We start from the raw sequence: 26,045 nt of genomic DNA, 5'->3' as shown, positions 1-26,045 counted from the left end.
GCATGAAGAACATAGTGTTAGGAGGAATTTTATTTTAATGGTGGTAAGTGGGTGTATCATAACCTGACATAACATGCTGTTTTTAGCTATCTAACAAGGGAATCTTGGTTCTGTGATGCTAAAAGTTGAAGATTGATTGATGGGTGGTTGTGATAATATCATGTAAGCATCATTTATGTTTTACAGGAAGAAAAACATGATTGGATTCAGATATAATACATTATAAAGAAATTGATCATTAAATTATTTTGTATATAGTGATATAAATATAGATGTCATTTAAAACGGTTAAAAAAGCTATTTTTCTATTTTATCTAAACTTAAAGCAAACAGTAACCTTTTCTTCGTGAAAGTGAGTCAGATGTTCAGCCTTGAAAACCAACCTATTCTGACGTCTAAAGGCTACTTTGTGTTGGTTTCAGCTTTATTTTCCTGTCTGTAGTCTTTTGTCATGTGTGTGCATACTTGGAAAAAGCCATTTAGGCCAACAACTCTGCATTCCCTAAGAGAAATCAGGTTTTCCTAACTAGCTACTAGCTACTCTCACTGGACAACCTGGTTACTTAAGTGCGTGCGGCAGCTCCGATCCTTTGTCAGTGTGGGGCCACTTTGGTTCAACTGTAACGGGTGTTCCCAGCATCTGACTTTGACACCGCAGCTCACAGCGTCTCCTAGCAACAGTCAAAGTTGGTTACTTTTCACCATGAAGGTGATCTTTGCCTAACCTTAACCATGACCAATCTTTCCCAGGAGTTGTAGTGGCAGTCGCTTGTCCCCTCATGAGGGATGCTAGATCACCAAAATGCTCATATGGGTCAAATTCACACAGAAATATAACCTATCTATATCTCTTTTGTCATTTAGGTGTGACATGCCGTTGCTTTTACAAGTGCCCCAAATTAAAAAACAAAATATGTCTTTTGTCTTTACCCTCTAGAATGACAAACAAGGATTTCCTGATCTGACACTCCTATAAGCAGGACGACAACTTTGTCGCTTGTCTGTGCCTTCCTCCTTGCCATTCAAGCTACAAGGCTTCATCCCTCGGACATAAACATTTGTCATTTTGGGGGCACTTGCTGAATCAACTAATGTTGACGTCATTCTTGGGAGAACAGTGTCTGCTTTTTAGAGATGTTGGTTCACCTGTGCACATGAGTTCTTGGGCGGTTTTGTGTTTCGCCAATCTACCTGTTAAGAAGTTTATTGAAAGAAACTGAGAAATGTTTTTGTATCCTCTCATCCTTTTGACCACTGACAAACCTGTCATTAACCCAGGCGTGGCAGATGTGCTCACTGATTAAAGGAGCCCAGATGTCACTGAGGGAAATGTAGACAAACCAGAAGAATGGCATCCTTGTTCTCTTGAGAGCTGTGATACTTTTTAGAGGCCATTTTCCTCCTTCCTTGTTCCTTGTTGTGCCAAGGGCCCTCAGAGCCTGCATGGTGGCTGGCAGTCCTCTGTCGAGAGTGAATGGCTGCAGAATGAAAAGCCGAGGATGGGAGGACGCACTCTCTGACAGCTCAGACAGTACCCACACTCAGCTATTTCTAGATCGCAATTAGCAGGGGAATAAATGCATACAGTAATGGTATTGAATAATTTGCAAGTGTGTTGAATCAGGCTGCTGCTAAGAAACCGCATTAGAAGAAATATACTGCTACAGTGGTCTGTGGCATTGGTTTATGCTACATACTTGGTCCTATGCAAATAAACATTAAATACAACTCTGATTCCAAAAAAGTTGGGACACTGTGTGAAACTTGTATAAAACAGAATGCAGTGATTGCAGCTCAAGACAAGATATTTAATGTTTAAACTGATTGTATTTTATGAATATATACTCATTCTGAATTTGCTGCCTGCAACATGTTCTAAAAAAAAGTTAGAACAGAGGCATTTTTACCACTGTGATTTATCACCTTTTCTTTCAACAACACTCAGTAAGAATAATGTTGAAGTTTCAAAAGTGAAATTCTTACTTATTTTTGCTCGATATGTGGCTTCAGGTGCTCAGCAGTCCAGGGTCTCCACTGTTGTATTTTGCGTTTCATAATGCACCACACATTTTGAATGGGAGACAGGTCTGGAGGCAGGGCAGTGTAGTACCTGAACTCTTTTGTTAGGAAGCCAAGCCATTGTAACGTGCAGAATGTGTCTTGGTGTTATCTTGATGAAATAAGCAGGGACGTCTGTGAAAAATACGTCGTCTGGAAAACAGCATATGTTGCTCCAAATCCTCTGTGTACCTTCCTTTATTAATGGTGCCTTTATAGATGTGTGTTACCCATGATGCCATGGGCACTAGTACACCCCTATACGTCACAGATTCTGGCTTTTTGAACTTTGCGCTGGTTACAATCAAGACAGTCCTTTTCCTCTTTATCCCACAGGACATGACATCCATGATTTCCAAAAACTATTTAAAATGTGGACAAATCACAGCACACTTTTTCAGTCCATCTCACAGCTGACTCCAGTCAGCTTATTAGTTTGGACATTAAATATCTTGTCTTTGTACTGTATTTAATTGAATATAAGTCAGAAATGACATTGCAATCTGTTTTTAATTTATGTTTTACACAATGTCCCAACTCTCATCTCCACTTCTGGAGTCAGGGTTGGAAAATAATGGGAGAAAAATACATGCAGGTGGACTGCTGGTCATGGTGAGATAGCAGCGAGGCATTCAATCTCTTCCTCATTTGTGCAGGTCAGCACAAAAGCTGGAGCTTGCGCGGTTTTTATTTTGTAATGGCCTGGTCTGGATTCATGAAGGTAATAACTGAAAGCATTTTGTAGGCTACCAGATGCCAGAGGTAAAGGAGAGTAGGTGAGGACAGACCGGGCCAGCAAACGCACCGTCCAGCACACTGTGCTGGAATGACAGGGACACGAGTAAAGCTTCAGCGGTCTGTCTGGGTGGAGGAGGGTGGGGATAGAGGGGGAATAATCCCCTGGCCATCTGCTGCTTTTGCTGTCCTGTGTGTGTTTATGCTTGTGTGTGTGTGTGTGTGTGTTTGGCCGTGACTCACGTGGGACAGGGAATTCACTTCCTTCTTCTCATTCCCTCCTTTTCATGATAATGCTACTTGCTGGTATCTGACTTGCCTGCCTCTGACAGCCTCTCCTTACACTTAATCTTTGCTACTTCCCACTTTGCTGAATTTTTCTTGAGAAGAGTTCAAAGTTCTCCTTTCCTGGACAACGTAATGATAAATAAAGGGACTATTGCAGATAAATACAGATGATTGTACTTTGTGTTCGGTGCTATTTAGAAAACATTTTCATGCTAAATGAAGATGGTGATAATGGTAAATATACCTGCTTACCATGAGCATTAAGTATTAGCTCTGACATAGTGAGCTGGTTAGCATGCTGACGTTAGCATTTAGCTCTGACCAACGCCGTGCCTAAGTACAGCCTCAGAAAGCTGCTGGCCTTGCTGCAGACTTTATTCTCGTTATCTCCTCAGAACAGCGATGAGCTCGATCAGCATCTCTTAGTGTCAACTCGGTTTAGTCGATGGGCGACATCAGCCCAATTTCATCTCAAGTGGGCTAGACCAGTAAAACAATTGTATATTAATGTATAAATAACCATTTTAGTCGTGTAAAGAAGTACAAATACATTCTTAAAACATTCACAATTAATGAATCATCCATTTAGAGAACAGATAATAAACAGCCTCAGATGTCTTTAAAAAAAAATGCAGTTTCAACAATGTTTCCGCATTACAATTTACAAACACACAAACTGAACAACAATTTTTACTTCTTGTTACTTTGAACAACTGGATATTGTATATGTTTTGTACATTGATTTTAGACGATATATGTTTTTTCTGTTGTTAGGGTGCTTTTTTAAAATCACACCTGGAAAAACAGATCATTTCCGTTTTTTTTCTATTGATAATCAACATTTTTCATGGCAGCCATATTGATATAAAATAGCAGGGTAAATACAGGTGTTACCGATGATATCAGTAGGCAGTTTGCTAATTTTTAATAGAGGGGATGGGCCCAGTTTGTTTCATTCACCTGCAACCAGTGAACCAACTCTTTTTTAATAATAAGACTTCACTAACATGGTTGAGGTCATGCATTCTAACTTGCACAAGCCTCGGTCAGATAATGAATCAAGCAGACGAGACTAACATAATGAATTAAATGTCCGCCTCCTATTCCCTCTGATAACTAGGAGATTGAGGGGAGGATGGCAGGTTAACAAGGGGGATGTAAATACAACCCCCATAAAAAAAAAAAAAAAAAAAAAAAGAGCTACTGATGATACTAATTAACGTGCTGTTCCATTTCCTGTATCAGGGCCTCTCCAGTGAGCCAGCATACACAATAGCAAAGCAACACCGTGACTCAGTTTGACCTGAATGGAGCAGAACCTTAATTAAAGTCATTAGTAACACCAACAGTCTTAAATGAAATAAATGAACAGGTACGTTTTAATGTAATGCAATTTTTTATGTATAATTTTCAACATATATTCAAAAAGCATTTAATGTGTTCTTGGAGCAGCAGTGTATCACCGGTGTGTGTTAGGTGCATCCTGTTTTACAGCAGCACTTTTGGTTTTATTACCTCAGTTACTCTCATTCACTCCTGGGAGTTTCCCAATTTACTGCAGCTCCACTGAAGGTGTGTGTTTGTGTGTGTGTGTGTGTGTGTGTGTGTGTGTGTTTTGTCTTTGGGAGAACCACTTTCCCCTCCAGGCAGTACAGTCAGTCTTACAAAAGGGCTAAATAGGGATTAGGGAAGGAGTCCGATTAAATATTGGAATTATTTGAATGAACAGCTTGTTACACTGTCTGAGTCATATCTGTTGGACAGAAATTTTACTTTCTGTCACTTTGCTCCAGAGTGCAAGCTTAGTGAACTTAATGGACTTAGTGGATCACTTTTCCATTGATGGTGTGTCTCATCTCATGAGAGATTGATGATGTGTTTTGTGTGTTGTGGCTAAAATTGATAATTGTTAAGAAAATAAAAAAACATGACCTTTGCAGACTGCTTGTTTTGTTCATCCAGTAGTCCAAATATTTATGACTGACACACCAGAATCATGTAATTTATTTTCCCATTTTTGCATAAAAAATTTGCGAACGACAATCAGAATTGCTGCTAATTAATTTTCTGTCGATCGTAGACAAATTGTAGCTCCCTGAAGTGTAATATGACATTATTTGGTGTTACATCCATATTTGCAAAAGTGATTTTGCTTTGGCTAAATGAAATGTAAGCATACTATAAGTTAAGATAAGGATTTACAGCAAAGGATGATGATATCTGCGTGTGTTTGTGCGATTGTGCTCATGCCATCATCTATGAAGCCCCATCCCTGGACCCCCTCCTAGTAGATCACTCTTGGACTTGGACTTGAGGCGTCTCTAATTGGCTCATTATGGTCGTGAAGCAGGGTCACAGCAGGGACAGAAATCTCTGTTAATTTGTGATTATGCAGCGTGATGTGAAGTATATATGTTACTGTACTGTATATTCTAAACACCCTGAGATACTGAGACGGAGGATAGTTATTAGGGAAGTAGCCTGGCAGCTATTAATCATCATTCAGGATGTTTCAGAATTAATAATATTTTTTAGGACTCAAATAAATGAATGTATCAACAAATTACTTATGATCATATTAGTCATATTTTTATCATAATGTGAAAAGAATGGGACAAAGGCCTTTAACATTCACAGACAAAACAGAAATAGAGATTTTTGATTTTTGATTTTTTAATGTCCTGCTAAGGAAGGACTTGTTGCAGACATGCTCGTTGCAAATATTAATTTGAAGTTATTTCTGAGTTATGCTCTGTTTTACTACTGTTGCTGTTAATTGTATGTTTTCATGATGATTGTATGATTTATTACTGTTTTGTTTTATGGTGTATTATTACTATGTAGATCAGTTTGATGCTCAGGTTACTCGTTTGGCTTGTTGTTTATCTTTTTGATGGCATTTTCGTGTTTGGGTAAGTTGTACCGTATCTATTAGGACAAAAGTCGCTCTTAGGCCCAAGACCAGAGTGAGATGGTGTAAAACTGCAGGTGAGACTAAGAGAGGACGAGTCGGTTTACGTTGACCAACACACACATGCACACACATTTAGGCTTGGCGAGGTCTGCAGGGGCTGTCATTTAATGGATGTGAGAGGGTGTTAATGACATGGCCACCAGGTTGCCAACCTCCACACACTCAAACCCACTGCGAGTCAAAGGACCGGAGCTAAAAATAGATCCACCGTCTGGCCTCTTGTAATGACACTGGTCTAGTCTGCGTCTGCCTGCCTGCTGAGCGCGTCCGATCTGCTGCTCCTGTTCAGGGGTGTACCTGAGAGGAATGAATGAGTGAAGAGGAAAAGATTAAGGCGCCGCTTGATAAGCAACGCTTTTCTTAATCATTATCTGCATCATTGCGCACCTACTGTGCATGGAGATCAAGAGGTTAACGGTCTACATCAGCTGGTAGGCATTCAGTGACTTGCTCAAGGGCACTTCAGCAAAATTCAAGATTCAAGATCTACTCGTGTCCACGAATGTGTCCACGCGGTCACTCAGATGCTGATCTACTGTGCTTGTGTGGAATGCATTCTCCAAGTGGAATCTAGAAAGTGGTATAATAGAACCATGAGAAGTCTATGGTGTCAGCGGCTGTCCATGTACCCGTATGTTTGGGAGTACTATTCAGGCCAATCCAGGTCATCTTGTTGTGACTTTTGTGGGTTTTTTGCCATGAACTTTGGAACAGACTTTTATGTTCTCCACAGAGTGAACTATAATAATGTTGGTGAGCCCCTAACTTTTCATCTAATATCATCACCAAGTCAAAATTTTTATTCGCCCAATATTATTGCTTGGCCAAATACCTGCAAAAGTAATGACATTCCCATCAGCCTTAGCTGTACTTTGTTATGTGCAAAGAGTTTTAATTGACCCGCCTAATTTCCTGCCTCTTGTTGATGTATCTACAATAACAGTTGAGCAAACTTGATACCTTGATTAACTTTCTCATTTTCCTGTAAAAGAAACATATAGGATCATATCTTAAGTTAGCTAATGTTAGCAAAACCGCTGGTGTTTACTGACTTTAATATATGTGGCTTTTACAGGTCCCCCGGCAACAACTTTTAACCAGCTTCAAAATTTGTTTTTGTTTTCAATACAGATGAGCCTAGCACATAGCATAATCAAGCACAGGAAAGAAGAAAGTTAATTGAGGTACCAAACTTGCACAAATGTCTCAGGACTTAACAGAGAAAAAGATATGCGTTTGCAATCGCCGTGCTCTTGTTTTGAACCTTGTTCAATAGCTATTATCCCAAGATTTGAGCATCACTCTAAACCATTCAGGGAAGAAAGCTGGTTGAAACAGTGAAATGTTCAGACACACTAAAAGTCTTAGATCCCTCCCAGAGCTCTCACTGTGTGTGGCCAGGTTTCAGCAAGGTAGACTCCCGAACAAATCGGAAAGTCCTATATCTGACGTTGACGTGAGACTCCAGAGGGTCTAAAATGCCATTATTTCCACCCTGAGCTTCAAAGCCGCACTTTCACATGTCACTTCAAAGAGATCAAACCAGAGCCACCAGAGGAGTCATTAAGTGGTTGCAGTTGGAGCTTCAATCTAATGAAGAGAAGAGTCATTGGTGTACAGTGGAAATGACATATAATCTTTTTGGCTGTGTGATATCGTCAACTTTGATTATTTCTTCAAAGTCGGGCTAAAATTTTGATCTGTGTTGATGGTCGATAGCCTTGTGTAGAATTTTGACCCAGGTTGTGAACTCTTCACTGGGTTCTGAACTTTTTGGACATAGTGTGACAAATAAAACAATATGCTTAAAGGTGCAGTATGTAAGATTTATGGGGATTTATTGGCGGAATATGGCTGAAATTGAATATTATATTAGTAAGTGTGCATTAATTAGCATGCAATCACCTGAAAATATGAATTGTTGTGTTTTTGTTACCTTAAACTGGGAATAAACTGAATAAACAGAGACTGTGTGTGTGTGTGTGTGTGTGTGTGTGTGTGTGTGTGTGTGTGTGTGTGTGTGTTAAAGCTGTGTCTTAGTTTGAGTGCTGAGCTGATTGCTGATGGCAGAGCATCCTCCTAATTCTCTTGTTTGACTAATCTCTAAAACTCGAATCTTAGTGAAAAGTTAAAAAGTCACATTATGCAATAGTACAGCCCAGTGCATTGTAAATACACACATTAATTTCAGTTTTATTTAAACATTACAGATTTGACATAATACAGTACAGTTCTTCAGCAGCAGGCTTAGTCCAATCCATGACTCATCATGTGAGCATCATTTGGTTTCCCCAAACAGCCACCATGGCTTTCCTCAGTATCTTCAAAGCGCTCCAAAAAGGTCAAAAGTTAGCTGCTCTTAATTCTCACTGGTCAAAAAGGGTCTCTACATGTTCTCTTTGTTATTCATCCACAGTACAATACAGCATACAGGGTCTGGTAGATTTCAGCCCTGCTTAAGGCATTAGCTCTGAGGGATTATCCCACCAGCCAAACGCTCGTTCACAAGCAGCACGCATCCTCTCATACAATCACTCCGGCGGACACGTGTCTGATATCTGCTCTGCTTTACTACCTCTGATCAGGCTTCGCTTTCTCCTGGCCCCGAAGGACGCTGACCTCTGCCATAACTGAAATGTGACACTGACCTTTCTATTATTTTCTCTAACAGGATGACTTAACCTGCCTGCTTATTACACAGCAGAAATCCACTGCTGTCTGACTTGATTTGTGATATTTCTCAGTTGCCTTTTGACATCTGGCACAACCCAGGCACCCCATCACGACATTTTTAACAGCTAATGTAACACACATTCATCAAATGTCTGATGCTGCTGCTGAACTCAACCAGGTGTTGACAGACGCCTGTCCTATATTTTGACAGGATGCCCTCAAAAGTTTGCCTGTTGAGAATCATCTTATCAGAATGACATGATCATTTTAAAGACATTTAAAGGAGAAAGCCCTGACAAAAATATTTCAGCAGTGATAAAGAATTTATGAATTTTAGGCTGTTTGTATTTTTTTTTTTGTTTTGATGCTCTGCTTGATAATGAGCGACCACCCAGTATGACCAACTTGAGGCTCAAACTATGTTGTGCGATGCATTATATCAGAAGGGGTTGTGAGACCTGACAGCTGGCATCTCTCGGCCGTGAAATGCCAATCGCACAGATAGTCACACTGTTAAAAAATAGAGAAACTGTGTATTTTAGTGCCCGTTCGGCGATGAAATGAACTCTCCTTCAGTAACTTGTGATCTTGAAAGGTGATGATCCCTCTGGCAAACAGAGGAAGAAGCGCTAGACAAGTAATTCACATTGTCAGCTGTCGTTTGAAAATATATGCCTGAAGTGAGAGCTGAGATCAGCACTTTGCCTCTGCAGAATTATATTTGTTGAGCTCACAGTAAACAGTAAACTGCAGCTTACTTGTCCTTTGACTGGAAGCTTTAGATTCTGCCCTGACAGGAGCAGGAGTGATCCTTTTATTTATTCATTTGCACAGTGATAAAACATAAAGGACGTCATAAAATCACAAGTTTGTGCTGCCGTGCTGAGATCAAAGAAAAGAAAAACTCTCATGGGGTTTGTAAAACTTCTCAGCACAAATAAAAGCTAGACAGCACGTCCCCTCCAGCTTCAGTGATGCTGCTCAAAGTCTGACCTTACTCTCCACTTAACCAAAAATAATTAATTGCCACCCTGGGATAAATAAGATCACACACCAAATGTAAACTAAACTGCCCATTTGCTTGAAAATGTAGCTCCTAACAAACTGTAAGTAGCCTCAAACAGATCAGCGTCGTTACACAGCTCCTCTCTAGGGAGTCTTCAGGTATTAATGTGGCATGTGTATCCTCTCAGTCCGTCTCTGGGAAGTGCTCTCTCTTTGGTGTGAGGGGATTTTAAACAGGCTTTGACATTTCTCCAACACACTTTCTGCCCAGTGAACAACTAAGAAGCAGTGGGCATAGACAGTTAACATATACATTGATACAAAATATATATTTCAAGACTGAATCCTGTTGTTTACAACAAAGTCTCAAAGGAGTTGGTGAAATTATCACAAGATTTAATGTATTAGATTTGTGTACATGGACATAAGTTTTCCTTTTTCTTTTTTTGAGACACTGACACCTTCAAACTGTTATCCGCCGGCTCAATCTGCAGTCTGCATGGTTAGGTTTAGGAGTGAGATTGTAGTTTGGCTTAAAATAACAATTTCAATAGCAATTTTCAGCAGTAAATACTGATGATTAAGAAGCTGGAATCAGCAAATGTTTGACATTCTTGCTTGAAAAATGAAAATGAAATGATTAATTAATTATCAAAAAAGTTGGCAACTAATTTTCTTGACTAAAAGTTGATGATTCACGTCCGCGTACACAAATCTATATGTTACATTTATTTTGTGGCCGTTTTACAAAGCGCCTTGGTATTTGGCTGGTTGCTCATCCAGCTCACCCAATTAAGTTTAGGTAATTAAGACTCTTCCCTTCTCTCATCACGTAGCATCACTGTGAGTCTCTTCCACAGTGGCAGGCCATTCACACAGGTATTGTCAGAGCCCGGGCTGGCATTCGACCAACGAGGCCACCGGGCTTCCTGTGAGCCTCCGCCAGGCTGGCACGAGTGACACACAAGGCAAGCTGTGCTGACAGCCTAAGACGAATGACCTGTTAACGATCTCTCTCTCTCTCTCTGCGAATTCTTCTCTGTGTCTCTCTCTCTTATCACATCTCACTCTTTCTGGCTGTGATTAAATCAGCGTATTGATCTCCCTTAGTGTGACTGTGCATTTAAACTTAATTTGAATAACTAAATTACCTTAAAAAGGCAATAAACCTTTAAACTGCTGCATAGTAACATAACTATAACACTCCTCTCCTCGGGGCTTAATTGCATTGTTGATCAATATTAGTGACTCACTTTTTAGCCTAAAGCCCAGCAGACGTTGGCATTTCAAGACGCTCTGGCATTTCAAGACCTTCTGTGCTGCATTGTGTTTGTGATCTCACTGCTGTTGTTGTTTAAAAATTCTTCTTATTGTGGATTTTTTGTCCATTTCTGGTTACTGAGACACAGAATTACTTTGTTATCTCCCCAAATGCAATGTTAGCTTCAAATAAATTCAATTTAGATGTGGTTTCCAAACTTTTTTGGGGGGGGTTGCAAGGCTTTGGAGGCCAAAAATATTTAACACCCACCATATTTGGTTGCATTTTTGAGTAACACGTTTCACATCAGTTTCTGTTGTGCAAATGCAAAAGGCAAGTTTAACTTTGTCCATGCTGCTAAAAGTTTTGCATACAAAAGACAAAAGTCTGTCCTGCCATTTTAAGAAATGATAACCAATTGTGGCAACTTATGGTTATTTTCATTATCGATCAATCTACAGATAATTTTCACAATTAATTGATTAATTGTTTAGCCTATTACTGTCAAAAAGTTGGGAAAATTTCCCAAAGCTGAAAGTGACACATTCAAATTGTTTGTCCAACCAACAGTCTAAAACCCGAAGACTCTTCATTTACTATCATAAATGACAAAGAAAAGCAGTAAATCTTTATAATTAAGAAGGTGAAACCAGCAAATATTTCATATTCTTGCTTGAAAAATGGCTGAAATGATTAATAAGTTATCAAAATAGTTGGCAACTACTTTTCTTTCAATTGACTAATCAATTAATCAAATAATTGTTACTGCTTTATAACATATACATGATCTGACTCTATCATTGTTGAGGAAGCTCTGAAAATATACTGTTTATGCGTTGAGTCTAGTTGTGCATGATATTTTGTGGCATATGGTACATTTATGTGTAGAATTTATATATATCTTTTATATAAATAAAACTAACAGTGGACTCAATACAAATGCAATATTTTTTTTTTCATTTTTTGAATTCTAGGGACATGTTTGCTTGATGAGCATCACCTTTTTCTTCTCTTTCCTGTTAAAATATGACCATTTTGTACTTTACATGTTGTTAATTCTTGGCAGCTTCAACTCTTGTGTCTTCATCAGATTTACAGACCATCTCACAGCAGGAAAAGCACAAGAGGAGCTATCAACATTTATGATGGCTCTATTCCAGCAATACACATTTTTCACAGCAGCGTTTTGACAGGAAGTATTAGAGTGACAGCAGGTATTAGCAGTGATACTAATCGAGGTCCTGTTCCATTCAGGTCAAACAGAGTCGGGGCGCTGCTGTTGTGCACGTTGGCTCACTGGAAAGGCTCTGCTACACTAAATGTAACTGGACCTTGATTAATATCATTGGCAACACCTGTGTTTAACCTATTATTTTGCATCTGTCCACTTTGAAAATGGTCTGAAATGCAGCAATCAGCAAAGTTATTAGTTACACCTGTGTGGTCTGCTGAAGGGATTTTTGACCACTGGTGGGCATTAAGTCAATTTTAACGCAGTGTGGAAATACTGTCAACTGGTTGCTATGGCTAACACGATAGCAAAGAAGTGAATATTTAAACATTTAACAGACACGGAAAAACATTATCATTCATTTAGAGCTGTACTTCCATCCACTTAATGAATGTAAGTCTAATTGGAAAATAGCCAGCAGCTAAAAGTGGCATAAATAATTTCTTCTCATTTGAGATGAAAGTTTTTGTGCATGGTCCTTGTTCAGTAAAAACTTATACTACTACTACTAATAATAATAAGAAGAAGAAGATGGCATTAACGATTCCTTATTGAAAAGATTTGACCACAAACACTGTGATAAAGTGACTGTGTGGGCGCTGTTACTGAAATAATTCTGGTTCACTGTCTGTGATAAGGAATAACTGTCATAAGCAATGCATCTGTCCACCCACGGGATAAACTATTAACCATTTCCCATCACTAATGTGTCATACCCGTGAATGGTTCCAGTGTTTGAATGACTTAATATTTATCTGTTTAACAGACTGTGTCCTTTGTCTTTTCACAACTCATTTCCTGTTGTTGAATCACACAGAATACATTTTGAATACGTCCATTACCCAGTGCCAACACAGGCACATTGTTTTATATTTTAATAATGAGCTTTCCGAGGAGCAAAGCTGACCCTGAAGAAATTATGCATATTAATATAAAAGCCCAAATGTCTTAGTCAAAATCCTCTCTGCTGTTTCCAACAACATTTACAAACAGATGCTCTTTACAAACATTTAAGTGTTTATTTGTCTGTTTATTAAATCACAACTTTCCGTATACATTGATCAAGCACCTTGAAGTCAGTATGGTTTAACTTTAACAAATTCTATTTTATGTATTTATTTATTTTATATATTTAGCATGTGTCCCTAGTTCTTTGACAGGGTTCACAGTTAGATGGATAGAGAACAGTATGTAGCTACAGAAGATCATTAGTGCATTAATTTACATCAACATTGGAGACTTTCTATCGTGTTTTTGGTGTTTGACCACACATATAGTAAGGCAGAGGTTTTAGGGTGTTTTCAGACTCCTTTTATGACATTTTACCGCAAAGTTAAAATGATGTCTGATGAGTTTATCATAGAACATTTTAAATTTTAAATATTCTGTGTTCTTCTACATACCTAACCTCACTGAAGTTTAGTGTTAAAGCCCAGAGGGTAAACAATCCTGCAAGAAAAGACTGAAAGGAAGAAGCAGCGAGTGTGCAGGTTAGAGGAAGAAAACCAGTCCTTGGGAGTTCATAAAACCATTCTACCCAAAGAACAAAAACATCACAAATGATTGAGATTAAAATTTAATCAAGGAGAAGAATGGTTCAACTACAGCAGAATGACAAGCAAAAGAAATAAAATGAATATACTTACCTTGTGACTAATCTGTGTTTTCTCATTTTCTCTTGCAGTGAAAAAAGCCAAACTACACGGGCCCCCAGGTAAGAGATAATAAATCTTACTGAATATGTGGTTATGATAATAAGGGACAGCTGTGTTGTAGACACATTTGAGTTATAGTTACAGCTGGGATTATAGGCTTTTTGTAAGAGGAAGTACCTTGAGAATAAACAAAGAGATTGTTGACTTTACACTTTTCAGAAAATGGGGTCCTAAACATGAAAAGGTTTGGGAACCCCTGTGTAAAGTCTGTGTAAAGGAAAAAGGGAGTTTGTCTTCTAAACACATTATACATGTTAGAACATAGTTGCTATAAACACGTGAAAACACTGATAATGTCGTACTGAATTCTGGACTAAGACCATTAAACTGTCATTCACACTTTATGAGTTCACGATTTTTTGGGGTGGATCTGAAACATGCCTCAGTGACGTGCCGAAGCCATGGTCCCTTAACACTATATAAGCCCCATGAACTGACACGTGAACAACATCAGGTCCCCTCCCCTCATCCTTCCTAGGGGTCAGTTACGAACAAACCTTGAGCGACTCTCCCAATCCAAATCAGCCCAGCAGTTCACTTCAGCTCACCTAAGTTCCAACAATCTGACACAGAAGAAAAAAAAAACATCCTGTCACGTCCTCTGACTTCTCAAACATGTCTGGACATGTCCAATAAAGCCACTCGACAGAGCGTCCATGTTTTTAGGTCGTTTTCAGGCCGTAGTGGTCTTTCCACCACGACCACAACCACAACTTTTACCTATTTTGTCATTAAAGTTTGTGGACTTGTGGACTACCTTTGAACAAGGCATTAATGTCCCACAGTAGTTTACTGTATGTGTAAGAGTCCCTTTACTTGCCCCTGTGCAATGTTTGTTGTGAAGCCCATGCTTGAGTCTCTCCTTGGTCATGTACTTGGATATCCTCAGTAGATTTGTCACAGAGGAGAGCAGCAGCTGAAGATGGGGAAAACATAGGATTGTTCAAAATGTTCCTCTTCAGGGATGACCAAGTAGCATCGACAGTTCAGCAGCCAGTCAACAGAGAAACTCCGTCTTCCTGTCCACCTCTCTTTCTGCGCCTCTTTTTAATTATTTATTTATTTTTTTTACGTCTTTGCTGGCTGCAGCTGTTCGTACCACCTTCTCTCCAGGCGATGATGAGGGGAGAACAACAGCAATGAGTGGGAGAATGAAAAGTCAAGCCAGAGGAGGAGAGAAGAAAATCAATAGATCATCACAGACAAAGGGCCACCTGCTAGCCTGAAATGACAACTTGTCATCCGGCATAAAGGAGAAGATGGAGACAAATCCCTCAGTGTCTTTAGGAAGACAGAGACAGACTCCAGATACAGGAGATGATTTGTCATTGGCTGCCTCTGGGCTCTGATCGCAGGGCAGATTTTCAGAGCGGAAGGAGGAGATTTGATTGGCCTCCCCAGGGTTCATAAAACAGGACATGAGTGATGGTGTTGCTACCATAGAAATGCCCTTTAATTCATTTATTTTGTAGTTCTCCTGAATTGATACTACTAGCAATTCTCAATTTGAATGCTATACAGTCAAACTCATTTGTAATACCAAACAAATTGCTCAGTTGGCTGAAAAAGGAAGCTTAAATGGTTTTCAGACCCAGGACCTTCCTCATAACTTGAAACTTTTTGAGTAATAGCTACTTGATATGGTATATCTTTTGACCAAATAATGATCATGAGAAGAGACTGAAATTTAATAGTAGTGGTAAACATTATATCCTGGTTCCAGAAACCTAAATAAGCTTTTATCCTGGTTTTGGGAAACAAGATTACATTACCTGTAATGCTTCAATTAAACTTAGAGTTTTTTGTTCCCAGTGGGAGGCCCTGTACACATCGGTCGACAAACAAACGACACACGGTAACAGCATATATAGCAAACAGAATACACTCGACACGGCCTATTATTTGAGGCAGCTATGGCTGCAGGGATCAGGCTGTTCCCAAAGCGAGCTTTTCTGCACTTCAGAGATCTGTACCTGTCTCCAGAGGGTGTGTGAGGGTGTGTGATGTCCTGAGCTATTGTGGTTGCAATGTGTCTGATGGCTTTATTGTTCAGGTTTGCAAGGTTGGTTCTGGGGAGACTTATTACTCTGGCGGTGGGATACTTTGACACCTTATCCAGGTTATTTTGATCACTGTCGACAATTTGCACAAGTGATAAATAACTCAATTCAAGTTAAACAATATTTGGTAACAGAATGTAACATAACATAAAAAAAGGAAATAAGTGCCACGACTCCCAGAAGTCTTTGGTTTTTCCAGAAACAGAACTGCAAATGAAGCAAAATACAGTGGAGATACCACACTGGTCCATTCATCCACACTTGGCTTGGAGTGTTGCATGCAGTGTTGCAGTGACCACAGGCAAGTGACTGTGATTTATGATTACTGTGCTGACTAATTTGGGTCTGAGAAGCAGGGGTTTCAACCAGCATATTGCAAACCTGCAGCCTGCCAGGCCTAAGCTTCAGGGATTTAAATTAAAACGTCTTATTCAGGTAGTGAACTCCTTAAAGGAATAAGTTAGTGCTTGAGTGGACTGATATTTAAGGTGGACCGGGTCAGTCTGGTGAGAAGCTGCTCCTTTTTTTGCTCAGCACCCTCTGCCAGTCTTAACAAATAAATAATATAGATGGATTAATCTGAGGTATGTAAGTTCCAGGTCACAGTGGTCACAGAGGAGGACAGCAGCTGGCCAGTTCATTGAGGTTAATGTCTTTAGCTGAGCTGTTGAAACTATGAAGAGGTGATAAACAAGAAACCAAAGCCAGGCACCAAGGTGGACTCGACTACTGAGGTACCTCAGTCGGTACAGAAAGGTCAGACAGTGGCATGAGGTGTCAAAAACACGTCACAGGACCAGATGATCACAAACCTCCAGAATGTTTAATATAAAGATCATATGCTGAATATGATCAAAATAAAACCAGAATTAAACCTAAAATGAGAATACAAATAGCTCAATAAGAGAAATGTATCAACACAGTACAGACCAATACAATTAACAACAAACATTTAAGCACCTGTCTTTTACATTCTCCTTTATTGTCTGCTTATAACGAGCTTATAACCATTATCCTCTCAGCCATCATTTACTGTTGCACAATATGATAAACAACTTTACAGAGTTAAAATTGCTTGAGCTAGATAATCCACTTGAGTGTTTTTTATTTCAGAGCTGAATTACATCATAGCCCTCTTATTTTAAATTGCCTGCCACACACACACACACACACACACACACACACACACACACACACACACACACACACACTCACGGAGGAAGTCTCTGTCTGGAGGTTTTCTTAACCTAAAACAACACACCTACTTTTCCTCAGGGCTGTAATGCTCAGCCAAGCCAAGTAGGTGACAGTAGTATACCCAGAATGCAGTTCTGTCATGTGATGTGATTATTAGTCTCAGGTCAGACACAACTAGTAGAGTTTGTCCCAGTCTAATGCCCCAGTTTGGGAAACATGAAACATGATCTGATTTATCTTAATAGTAAGAAGCAATAGATTTTTTGCCTGGGGGAGCTGGCTGCTGTCCCAAGGCCCTCCTGAAACCCCACTGGTTGGCGACCCCTGAGAGATGTCGGCTGGTATATGTGTCACTTTATTAGTGTGGAAGATTTAAGGCACATTATCCTGTTTTTAGCCATGCTATCTATTACTGCGGCTCTAGAGACGGCGATGGCAGGTAGTGTCTTGGTCTGTAGGTTCAGAACCAACCTACAACTATTGCCATGATATCTGGTTGACATTTGTGGTCGAGAGAATATCCACTAATAACCTTGTTCATTCACAAAACCCTCACTGAGTGCCACAAGTAGTTAAAACCGTTAAACAACTATCCAGTTGTCATGTGTCACAACAGTATCTGTATCTTCATACTAAAGAAAAGAGCAACAAGGATTGTAAACAGCTGATTATCATTATTATCATCAACCAAAATATTATTCATAAACTCACAGGCTCTCAAATTTAGAGATTTGGTTGATTTTAAAACTTCACAGTTAATGTGAAGTACAAATTAAGATGCTTTGACACTGTATCCAGAGGTTGTTTCAGATAAGAGTGAGTCAGTATGAACTAAGAAGTGTGTGTGTGTGTGTGTGTGTGTGTGTGTGTGTGTATGCATACATGTGTGTAAATGTCTGTATGTATGTTAGATTGAAGTCAGTGAACAAATTTAAAGTGATCTGTGCATAATGATGTAAAAAATATAGGCATAATAAGCTATGGCTCCAGCCTACACCTCAGTATAACTTGCCTTGATTTTATTTGACCTATTTGCATGTTTTTGGGTTGTAACTTGAAAAATTACTAAAATATAGTAAGAACAAACTAGTGTGCTAACATACAACCCTGAGGCTAATGAAGATTTAACCAAATCTAACAATGTAGAGCTGAACCTGACAAATTCAGTCTTATCTGCCAGAGTCTGTCCTAAAATGGTCACTGATGATACATTTTTCTGGTTAAGCTCTGGCACTTCTCTCTCAGGACAGGGGCAGGACAGGCCTCTCAGTGTTCTGTCTTAGAACTTGAGTTGGTCTCCGGCCAGTGCACAGTGGCTGCCTCACTGCTCCTAATACTCAGGATTAGGGATGCCCCGATCGACAAGTCTGTGACTGGAATGGCTGTTTTTCAGCTTGACCTGCCATGACTGGTGACTGGTCGGTCAGTGTCAGATATCCAATTCTGTGCCAATCAAGTTTACGCACATACGATGCATGATGGGAATGTCATGTGCACAGCAACACAAAGAGTAATGTCACAGCCACACACACATGCACAGCAGGTTTTGATATTAGCCATAGCCCAATGACCTGTGCCCAAAAGAAAATACTCTGTGGCCACCAAACATTTGATGCAGGTGGCAAGTTTTATCACCATACTGCGAGCCTTCACCACCACAACGTTACAGTTCCACTAACATCCCAACTCCTCCATGCCTTTTAGTTCAGCAAAAACAGCAAACAGTATTCATTGCCAGCTACCTACCAATATGTCAGGGCTACTGAAGTATGGGTTTACTAAGCCTACTCAAGGTGCTAAAGCAGTCCTTAATAAAGAACCAGACACACAAAAGGGAGACTGAAAAAACAAAACTGCAGTGAAAGTTTAGGAGTGAATGGAGGCAGGAGGTAAAGTGGGTAGAGTATGAGTTTGGATCTGCTTCCCCATGAAACCGTGTGGATCATGTTCCCCATTAGATCATGTGAAATCTCTGTTAGGTGCCATTATTTCTAAATCTAGTAGTGTGTGTATAGTAAAAGAAGAGAGGGAGAAATAGGGAAGACGTGTAGAGAGGGCAAGAAAATATGAAAGAAGACAGGAGGAGAGAAGTGGGGAGCAGAAAGGTTGGAAAAAGAAAAAGGTGGAGAAGGAAAAAGAAAGGAGAAGAGGACAAGGTTTTGCAGTAACCTGGAGCCCCACACTTTTGTGTATGCTGTCAATTCAAAACAAAATCATAATCAGCAGGTTATACATTTCAAAAATCAGAAATTAGAGATGTTCAAGAAAATTGCAATGGGTGCATCTCTTACAGTGGGTTGAATGTGTGACACTATATACAGCATATTAGAGTTGGGCGATATGTTAAAATTTTCCAAACAATCATCGTCAGCTCATTCATCGGTGATTGGCAATCTCTTCATCCCCCTCCCCCCACCTGCCGTCCTCCCAGGTCTCAGCTGGGAGATGTGCGCATGCTGCGTACGTTCACTACGTCCAGTAGACAAAATAAACTTACAAAGTGTCTAGAAATGACATATTCTCACACTTATTTTCCATTTTAAATGGAGAAATACAACCATACACCTTCTGAATTCAAGTTGCTTTCTTTTACCGAACTAAGATGACCTTAATGTGATGCAAGATGAGCATGTTAACTCCTCGGAAAACACACCCAATCAAAACTCAACAGAAAAACATGTAAAACTCATCAAAACTTTCCTCTCACTAGTCGCCCAGCGTAGCTCGCTCGTGGTCGGCTGAGTGGGCGTGTACTGGCCGCTGGATGAGGATAACTTTCAGTTAAAGAGTCAGAGGCCATGTAGGATGTTCATGTAGAGGGTGATGATTCCACAGGAATACTAGCATCTCATTTAATTGAATACTTCCTTTTCCTCCGGTTTTAAGGGATGTAAATCAGTGATATCAGCTGTTTTAGTATTTGGTTGCAGTGAAAACCTGCTTTTGAGCTTTTGGGTCACGACACCACTTACTGTACTTGCAAAGTGCCAAACTGCCTTGGAAAAAAACAATCCTGGCAGGAAATGTGGATGTGAAATACAAAGGGCCTTTAAGCAAGGCAGTCGAAATGAAATGGAGCCCGTGAGTTTTTAATAGTAGCTGGAGCATCAATCTGCTGGAGATGATAGGTGTGAATTTATTTTGACTTTGTCTCATTGTCAGGCTTCTTTTACTTTCTTTTTCAGTTGGAGTGCAGACAGTGAAACATTTGGCCTGTATTTGTTATAATAAGCCATTAATCTTGAACAATAGTTCAGGTGTGTTTGAAGAGGATCATGTAGTGTTTCATACTTGATGCATTGCTCCACAGTAGCAGTGGTTATCTTGCTGTGATGGTCCACTGCAGCCTAATGAATGCAGAGGAATCCCTGACAATAATGAGGCAATGGTGTAATGTAATGAGGCAGCCCTGTCTCAGCAGCACAGGCTCAGCTGCTGTGCTGTCTGACTTGTATTCTGTCTGTTGCTTATTGCAGACTGCAACAAACCCTCCTGGGTCAACTTAGTTTGGACCCTTTTACTGAATTCTGCCTAAATGATGCAAGACTTCTCCCTGTGAGGCATTCAGAAAATATTCTCACTGCTTAGCTGTCTGAAGTTAGGAGAAAACTGACGTTTAATTCGCCAAGTGAGATACAACAGTGCTGTTTTACAACATACTGATTTGCTAAACTGTATTAACATTAACATAACAATAAATGATGATGGAGTGGGCATGGATTGCAAATTTTAGGGAACTGCCATCTATTTTTTAACCAACATTTAGTCTCAAAATAGTTTTATTGTCATTGTTTACACAGTTTGTCTGTGGGTCTGAGCATTAATTGCAGGGTGTTTCTGCACTGCACTTGATAGATAAATCTGTCAATCAAGTAGTGTGGGCAGTGCTGCATTTTCTTTCTCCTATTTAGATTTTGACAGGCACTCAAGTCTCCTCCTCTAATCAACATACAGTACTGGTTCTGTATAGGGTAGCCAAAAAGTTTAAAGTCCAGTGTGTAATATTAACCTAGATTTATTGGTAGAATATGGCAGAAATTAAATATGATATTCATAAGAATGTTTTCATTCATGTTTGATGGTGTTTTGTTGCCACCGTAGATTCTCCTACACCTTTAGAAGGGGAAAGTGAGACAAGGTGTTTGCAGCCCACCTGGCTCACTGCAAGATGCTACTAAATCCTAAACACCAATCCTTTTAAAGACATGACTGTGTGATGTTTTTCATGACATATCAGGAGCGTTATAAGCACTAAACGCCATGTCTGAGCATTTCTTTCTTTGAGACTGCAGTGAGCAAGGGCAGTCTGAAAAAAACGTGTTCAGTCAGGCTGGGTATATGACGTCATAAACCGAAGGAGCCAATCCCGTTAATCAAGGGGGTGGTGCTCCACATATCGTTAGCGGCAGTGCCCAGCCCACAGGAGAAGCTGGATGTTGCTAGTTACCATGATTGTGTGGAGTGTGGAGCTGTATGTAAGCCATTTTAACAACGTATTTGAACATACTTTGCAAAAAAAAACACACACATTGCACACAATTAATTGCTTCTGGCAGAGCATTTTATATTGTTTAAATGACTTTAGTACACCTTTAAAATTGCATTTATCAAGTTTTTGCTTGATAAGAGGGCAAAAGAACTCAAAAGAGCAAAAAACATGCTAACAGACTCACAGCAACATGTTAAGAGGTGGACAAAGAGCAACATAACTAACTAACTTTAAATTACAGTAATTTTTTTCCCAACCTGATGAATGTAAGTTCATTATATTCATTCCTTTGACCACTGTTTTGGTCTCCACCAACCCCTGAGAAAAATATCTGTCTCTTAAGCTGCCTGATGTTCTTCTGTCCTCACGAGCAACCTGCTGATTTTGTCTGCCATTTGGTGCTGACCATGTAGCGTATATTTTATCAGAGCTTTGTTTGTTAAAACATCAGTTTGCTTGAATGAGAGGGTTGATAAGAGCAGTAAGACTGAAGTATACAAATAGCAAATGTCACGTAGGACTAAACCAGTGAGTTAAAACAGGCTAACAAACTCCATTGAGCTGTAAAGTTGTTGATTATAATCTCTATAAAAAGAATTTAGACTCAGTTTAATGTCTCCCTCTGCTCCCTTCATCCACCTTCACACCCCTCTCCCTCACTCTCCAGCCTCCTCCATCCCCTCTCATAATAGAGTATTCATTACTGTAGACAGCCTAGTAAATGTCATCTCGCCTGGCCGCGCTGCGCACGTCCATGTGTAACTGAATATAACTTATTTATTTTCATAAGTCATCGCCACTTAATTATAAATGACGCCGACTGCTCCCCGAGAGGGTCCCGCTGCATGCTGGGATATGTCCTCCCCACCACAGATAGTTGGAGGAAACTGTGTGTGTGTGTGTGTGTGTGTGTGTGTGTGTGTGTGTGTGTGTGTGTGTGTGTGTGTGTGTGTGTGTGTGTGCAACAAAGCATTTACTGAGGTTTGCCGAGTGTCATTTAAATATCTTTCATGACAACCCTGGTGGTGTCAGAGGAAATAGATGCCAAATTTAGACGATGACTCAATTTTTTAGATATTTTTCCTCCTCCCTTCTGTGTATTTTTGTGTTGTTGGTTTTGGTTTTCTTTCGAGGCTTTCCCTCTTGTTGTGGTTTCCTAATTTTTCCTTACCACTGTTAGCTCAGCCAGTAAATGGGGCTGTCTGCACCCTGCCAGTCCCCTCATCCCCCTAATCAGAGACCTGGCAACCCCCTTAAATGAATGATGGATTATTCCAGATTAACCCTTTCACCCCCCTGTCTGAGAGACAGATAGGCCACATTTACACTTGGCATTTCATGTACCATTTCAAGATAAAATCTAAGTACAATCTGTACACTTTGATTTACACTTAGATAAATGGTATGTGTTTCCATTAGCAATGTCGGAGAAAAAAGGCAGAAGAAGAAAAAAAAGAAGAAGCTATTTTAACATGCCTGGATTTTTTTTTTAACTGCAGAACAAACACAAAAAATCCTCTGCAGCACACATCCTGCTGTAAAACACATTTTAAAATGTTGTCACTGTATAAACCTTTCTTACAGTTAAAGCAAAGCAAATTTGACTGCTGGATCATTTTGGGAACATTTGGTGGCAAATAATCAGAGTAATGCTAGTAACTATAAACAGCCAGCTACAAGCTAATGAGCAACTTGTTAACAGGAAGTGAGCACAGGGTGGCAGGTATCAGCTGTGTGTGTGTGTGTGTGTGTGTGTGTGTGTGTGTGTGTGTGTGTGTGTGTGTGTGTGTGTGTGTGTGTCAGCCTCTGACAGCACTCACCAGAGAAGCTGGTTCTTTCTGATACATCCCTCTAGTCTCTCTTCTTTTTCCTCTCTGTACATTCATGAAATAACTTTAAAGTACTCCTCCTGTCAGCAGCCACTATAGACAGAGAGAATAATTAGCTTACAGCAGACAGACGAGTGAGGCCAGCTTCTCTGTGGATCACTGCTGCAGACAGGTTGAGTAGCAAGAGTGAAGATAAATCCACTTTTTAAGTTCTCCCTCCGCTGCGTTTGAGCAGAATCTGGAGCGGCTCTGGTAGTTCAGATGCTCCAGTCTGTCCCAGGCTGTCTTCTTCGGAGCTCCAGATAGCGCTCAGCAGCTGCCTCCGCTCTGCCTGGCCCTCTCCACACAACGGTCGGCAAAAGTTCTGCAAAACACACAAATTTTGCACTCAAATCAAGTATTTTCAGCTTCCGAGAATTGGCATCGTTCACCCTGTGCAATACAAAGTACATATATGTTTGTCCTTACTTTACCTTTTAATGTAATCTAACTTCACTTTCTATGTGAACACACTATTCAAGTCCAACCAACAATAGAAACCTGCCTGGGAGCAATACAGATTATGTACAACACAATGTGAAATATTATATAATATTATGACAAGTGCATTTTCCAACATCCGCCCAGAAAACAGGTCAGCAGGTCAGTCCATCTGTGATGTGGTTTTTTAGTTGTCTTCCTCAAGATCTGGTATTTTTCTGATGTTTTGAGGATGTATGACGTGTCAGTGGAGTAAAAGTGACACAACATGGGCAGGCTGGGAGGTTGATGTTTGTGTTTTTAACTAAACCAGTCAAGTCAAAATGAACTTTTGGTCTTATCACATCAAATAGTATTCTCCTGAAAGCTCGGACATCCTCTTTACTTGTGTCTTTCATCCAAAACAGGACTGTGCTGGAAAGATCCCAGGTGTGTGAATGTGTGTAAGTGTATGAATGTGAAGCAGGTCGAGTGCTTCGTCAATTCTCTCCGCATAAATAAGGATTAGGGAATGCAGGAGGCGTCCTGCGCTCTGTCAGTTTCTTCTCCCCAGTGGTGCTTTATTAGCTTAGTGCTGCCCTGCTCTCTTTGCTAAAGCAGGACGAGGTAATCAACAAAGAGCTCCGGGGGGATTTTAGACTGAAATTGGATACACATAAGAAACACATCTGTGTGCAACAATGTGTTTACCAAAACACAAGATCAGATGTACGTTAAAGATCCCTTTTGCCGGTGTAATTAAGGTTTTATTCTTGCATGGAAATTGATTGAGTGCACAAGGTCTTTCCACACAGTGCCTTGCTTTCACATGCATACATGTCCACACATCAACACTGTGTCTTTCTCTGACTCTACCAAACTGTACAGTCCACGCACTCTACTTATTACTCACTACTGGGGATGGGAATAGAGGTTCCAGTTGATAACCTGTTCACAGGAATTGCATGCCTACAAGCTTAAAATTTCCTCTAATCAGTGCCAAGGCAGTGACGTCAAACTCGTGTGCGCTGCTGGAAACTTGCAACAAGAAGGAGTCATGGAGAAGAGCCTTTTTTTCTCCTCTGTCTCCACACTGTGTTCAGACTTGGAGATAATAAAACAATTGCAGCAATGTTGAAAACCTGTGGAGGCCTATTTTTTAATACTCTGTGGCATGTTCAACTGATCAAATATGATTAACAGAAAAAAAGAGGACTCTTGCAGATGTCAAGTTCTTGCCATGGATGTGCTATTGGATGAGGAACAGAAAAAAAAAGCCCCACAAAGTGGAGTGGGTTTACAATATCAACATTTCATCTGTATTAGCAATTGATGCGATTGTTCCAACATACATATCACATACTGGCATCACAACAGGAAGGAAGTGATAAATAAGTAAAGCCCACATCTTGCTTGATTTGTTTGTTTTTTTGTTTGTCTTTTTTTGCCTGATCCAAGTGTGAGGCAGGTCCTGGAATGATGAGATCTGAAACACACGGTCGTAAGAGCTTTTTAATCAGGTTCAGCAACTCGCCTTTCAACATAAACCGTGTCTTTTTTTTCTTCTCCCCTTTTTACCCTGATGAATACGTGCTTTCTGTTAGTTGATGCGCTTTATTAAAAAGCTCTTACTAACATCATGTTCTCAATACCTTCCATGCAACACACAGCCATGTGTGCAGCCATGAATTTACAGTCAGACCCTATGACGAAACATGACTTAAATTTAAGGAGAAATGTAACGTGGGTGGCCATATTTTAGGTTGGGGTCGGATCAAAAGCATAAAAAAATGTATCAAAACCATTCAGGTTTAGCTTTCAGCAGTTTTAATTACCTGTAGTTTTGGTTTCAGAATGTAAACCCAAACATTAACATTTAAAATACTAAAATTAAGTTTCACCAAATACATTACATATTGGTTGTTAAGATGGATTTTTGCAGACTGCTTTTTGCTCATAAAGAGGGGGAGGACTCAGAGTTTAATGAATCCAGGTGTCTTACCAACTTGGAGCCGCATCCAAATTGAAAACTGGGTGTTGGAACCGAACCCGGGCTGTAATGTATTCATTT

General features: G+C 40.0%; 1 protein-coding gene across 1 annotated transcript in view; it reads left to right on the top strand.

Moving 5' to 3' along the window:
* The window catches only part of LOC146320096 (uncharacterized), a 66,813-nt gene that overhangs the window by 5,048 nt on the left and 35,720 nt on the right, over nucleotides 1–26,045 (top strand). Inside the window, exon 2 of the mRNA XM_084729016.1 lies at nucleotides 13,910–13,939. Coding sequence (XP_084585142.1) covers nucleotides 13,910–13,939 — 30 coding nt within the window. The remainder of the gene's footprint in view (nucleotides 1–13,909; nucleotides 13,940–26,045) is intronic.

This window comes from Lutjanus erythropterus, chromosome 10 (assembly GCF_056507025.1).
Source record: "Lutjanus erythropterus isolate fLutEry1 chromosome 10, fLutEry1.hap2, whole genome shotgun sequence".
In the NCBI taxonomy this organism is placed as follows: domain Eukaryota; kingdom Metazoa; phylum Chordata; class Actinopteri; order Lutjaniformes; family Lutjanidae; genus Lutjanus; species Lutjanus erythropterus.
Note: the sequence above shows the minus strand (reverse complement) of the source record. Positions and strands in the feature narration are given on the sequence as shown.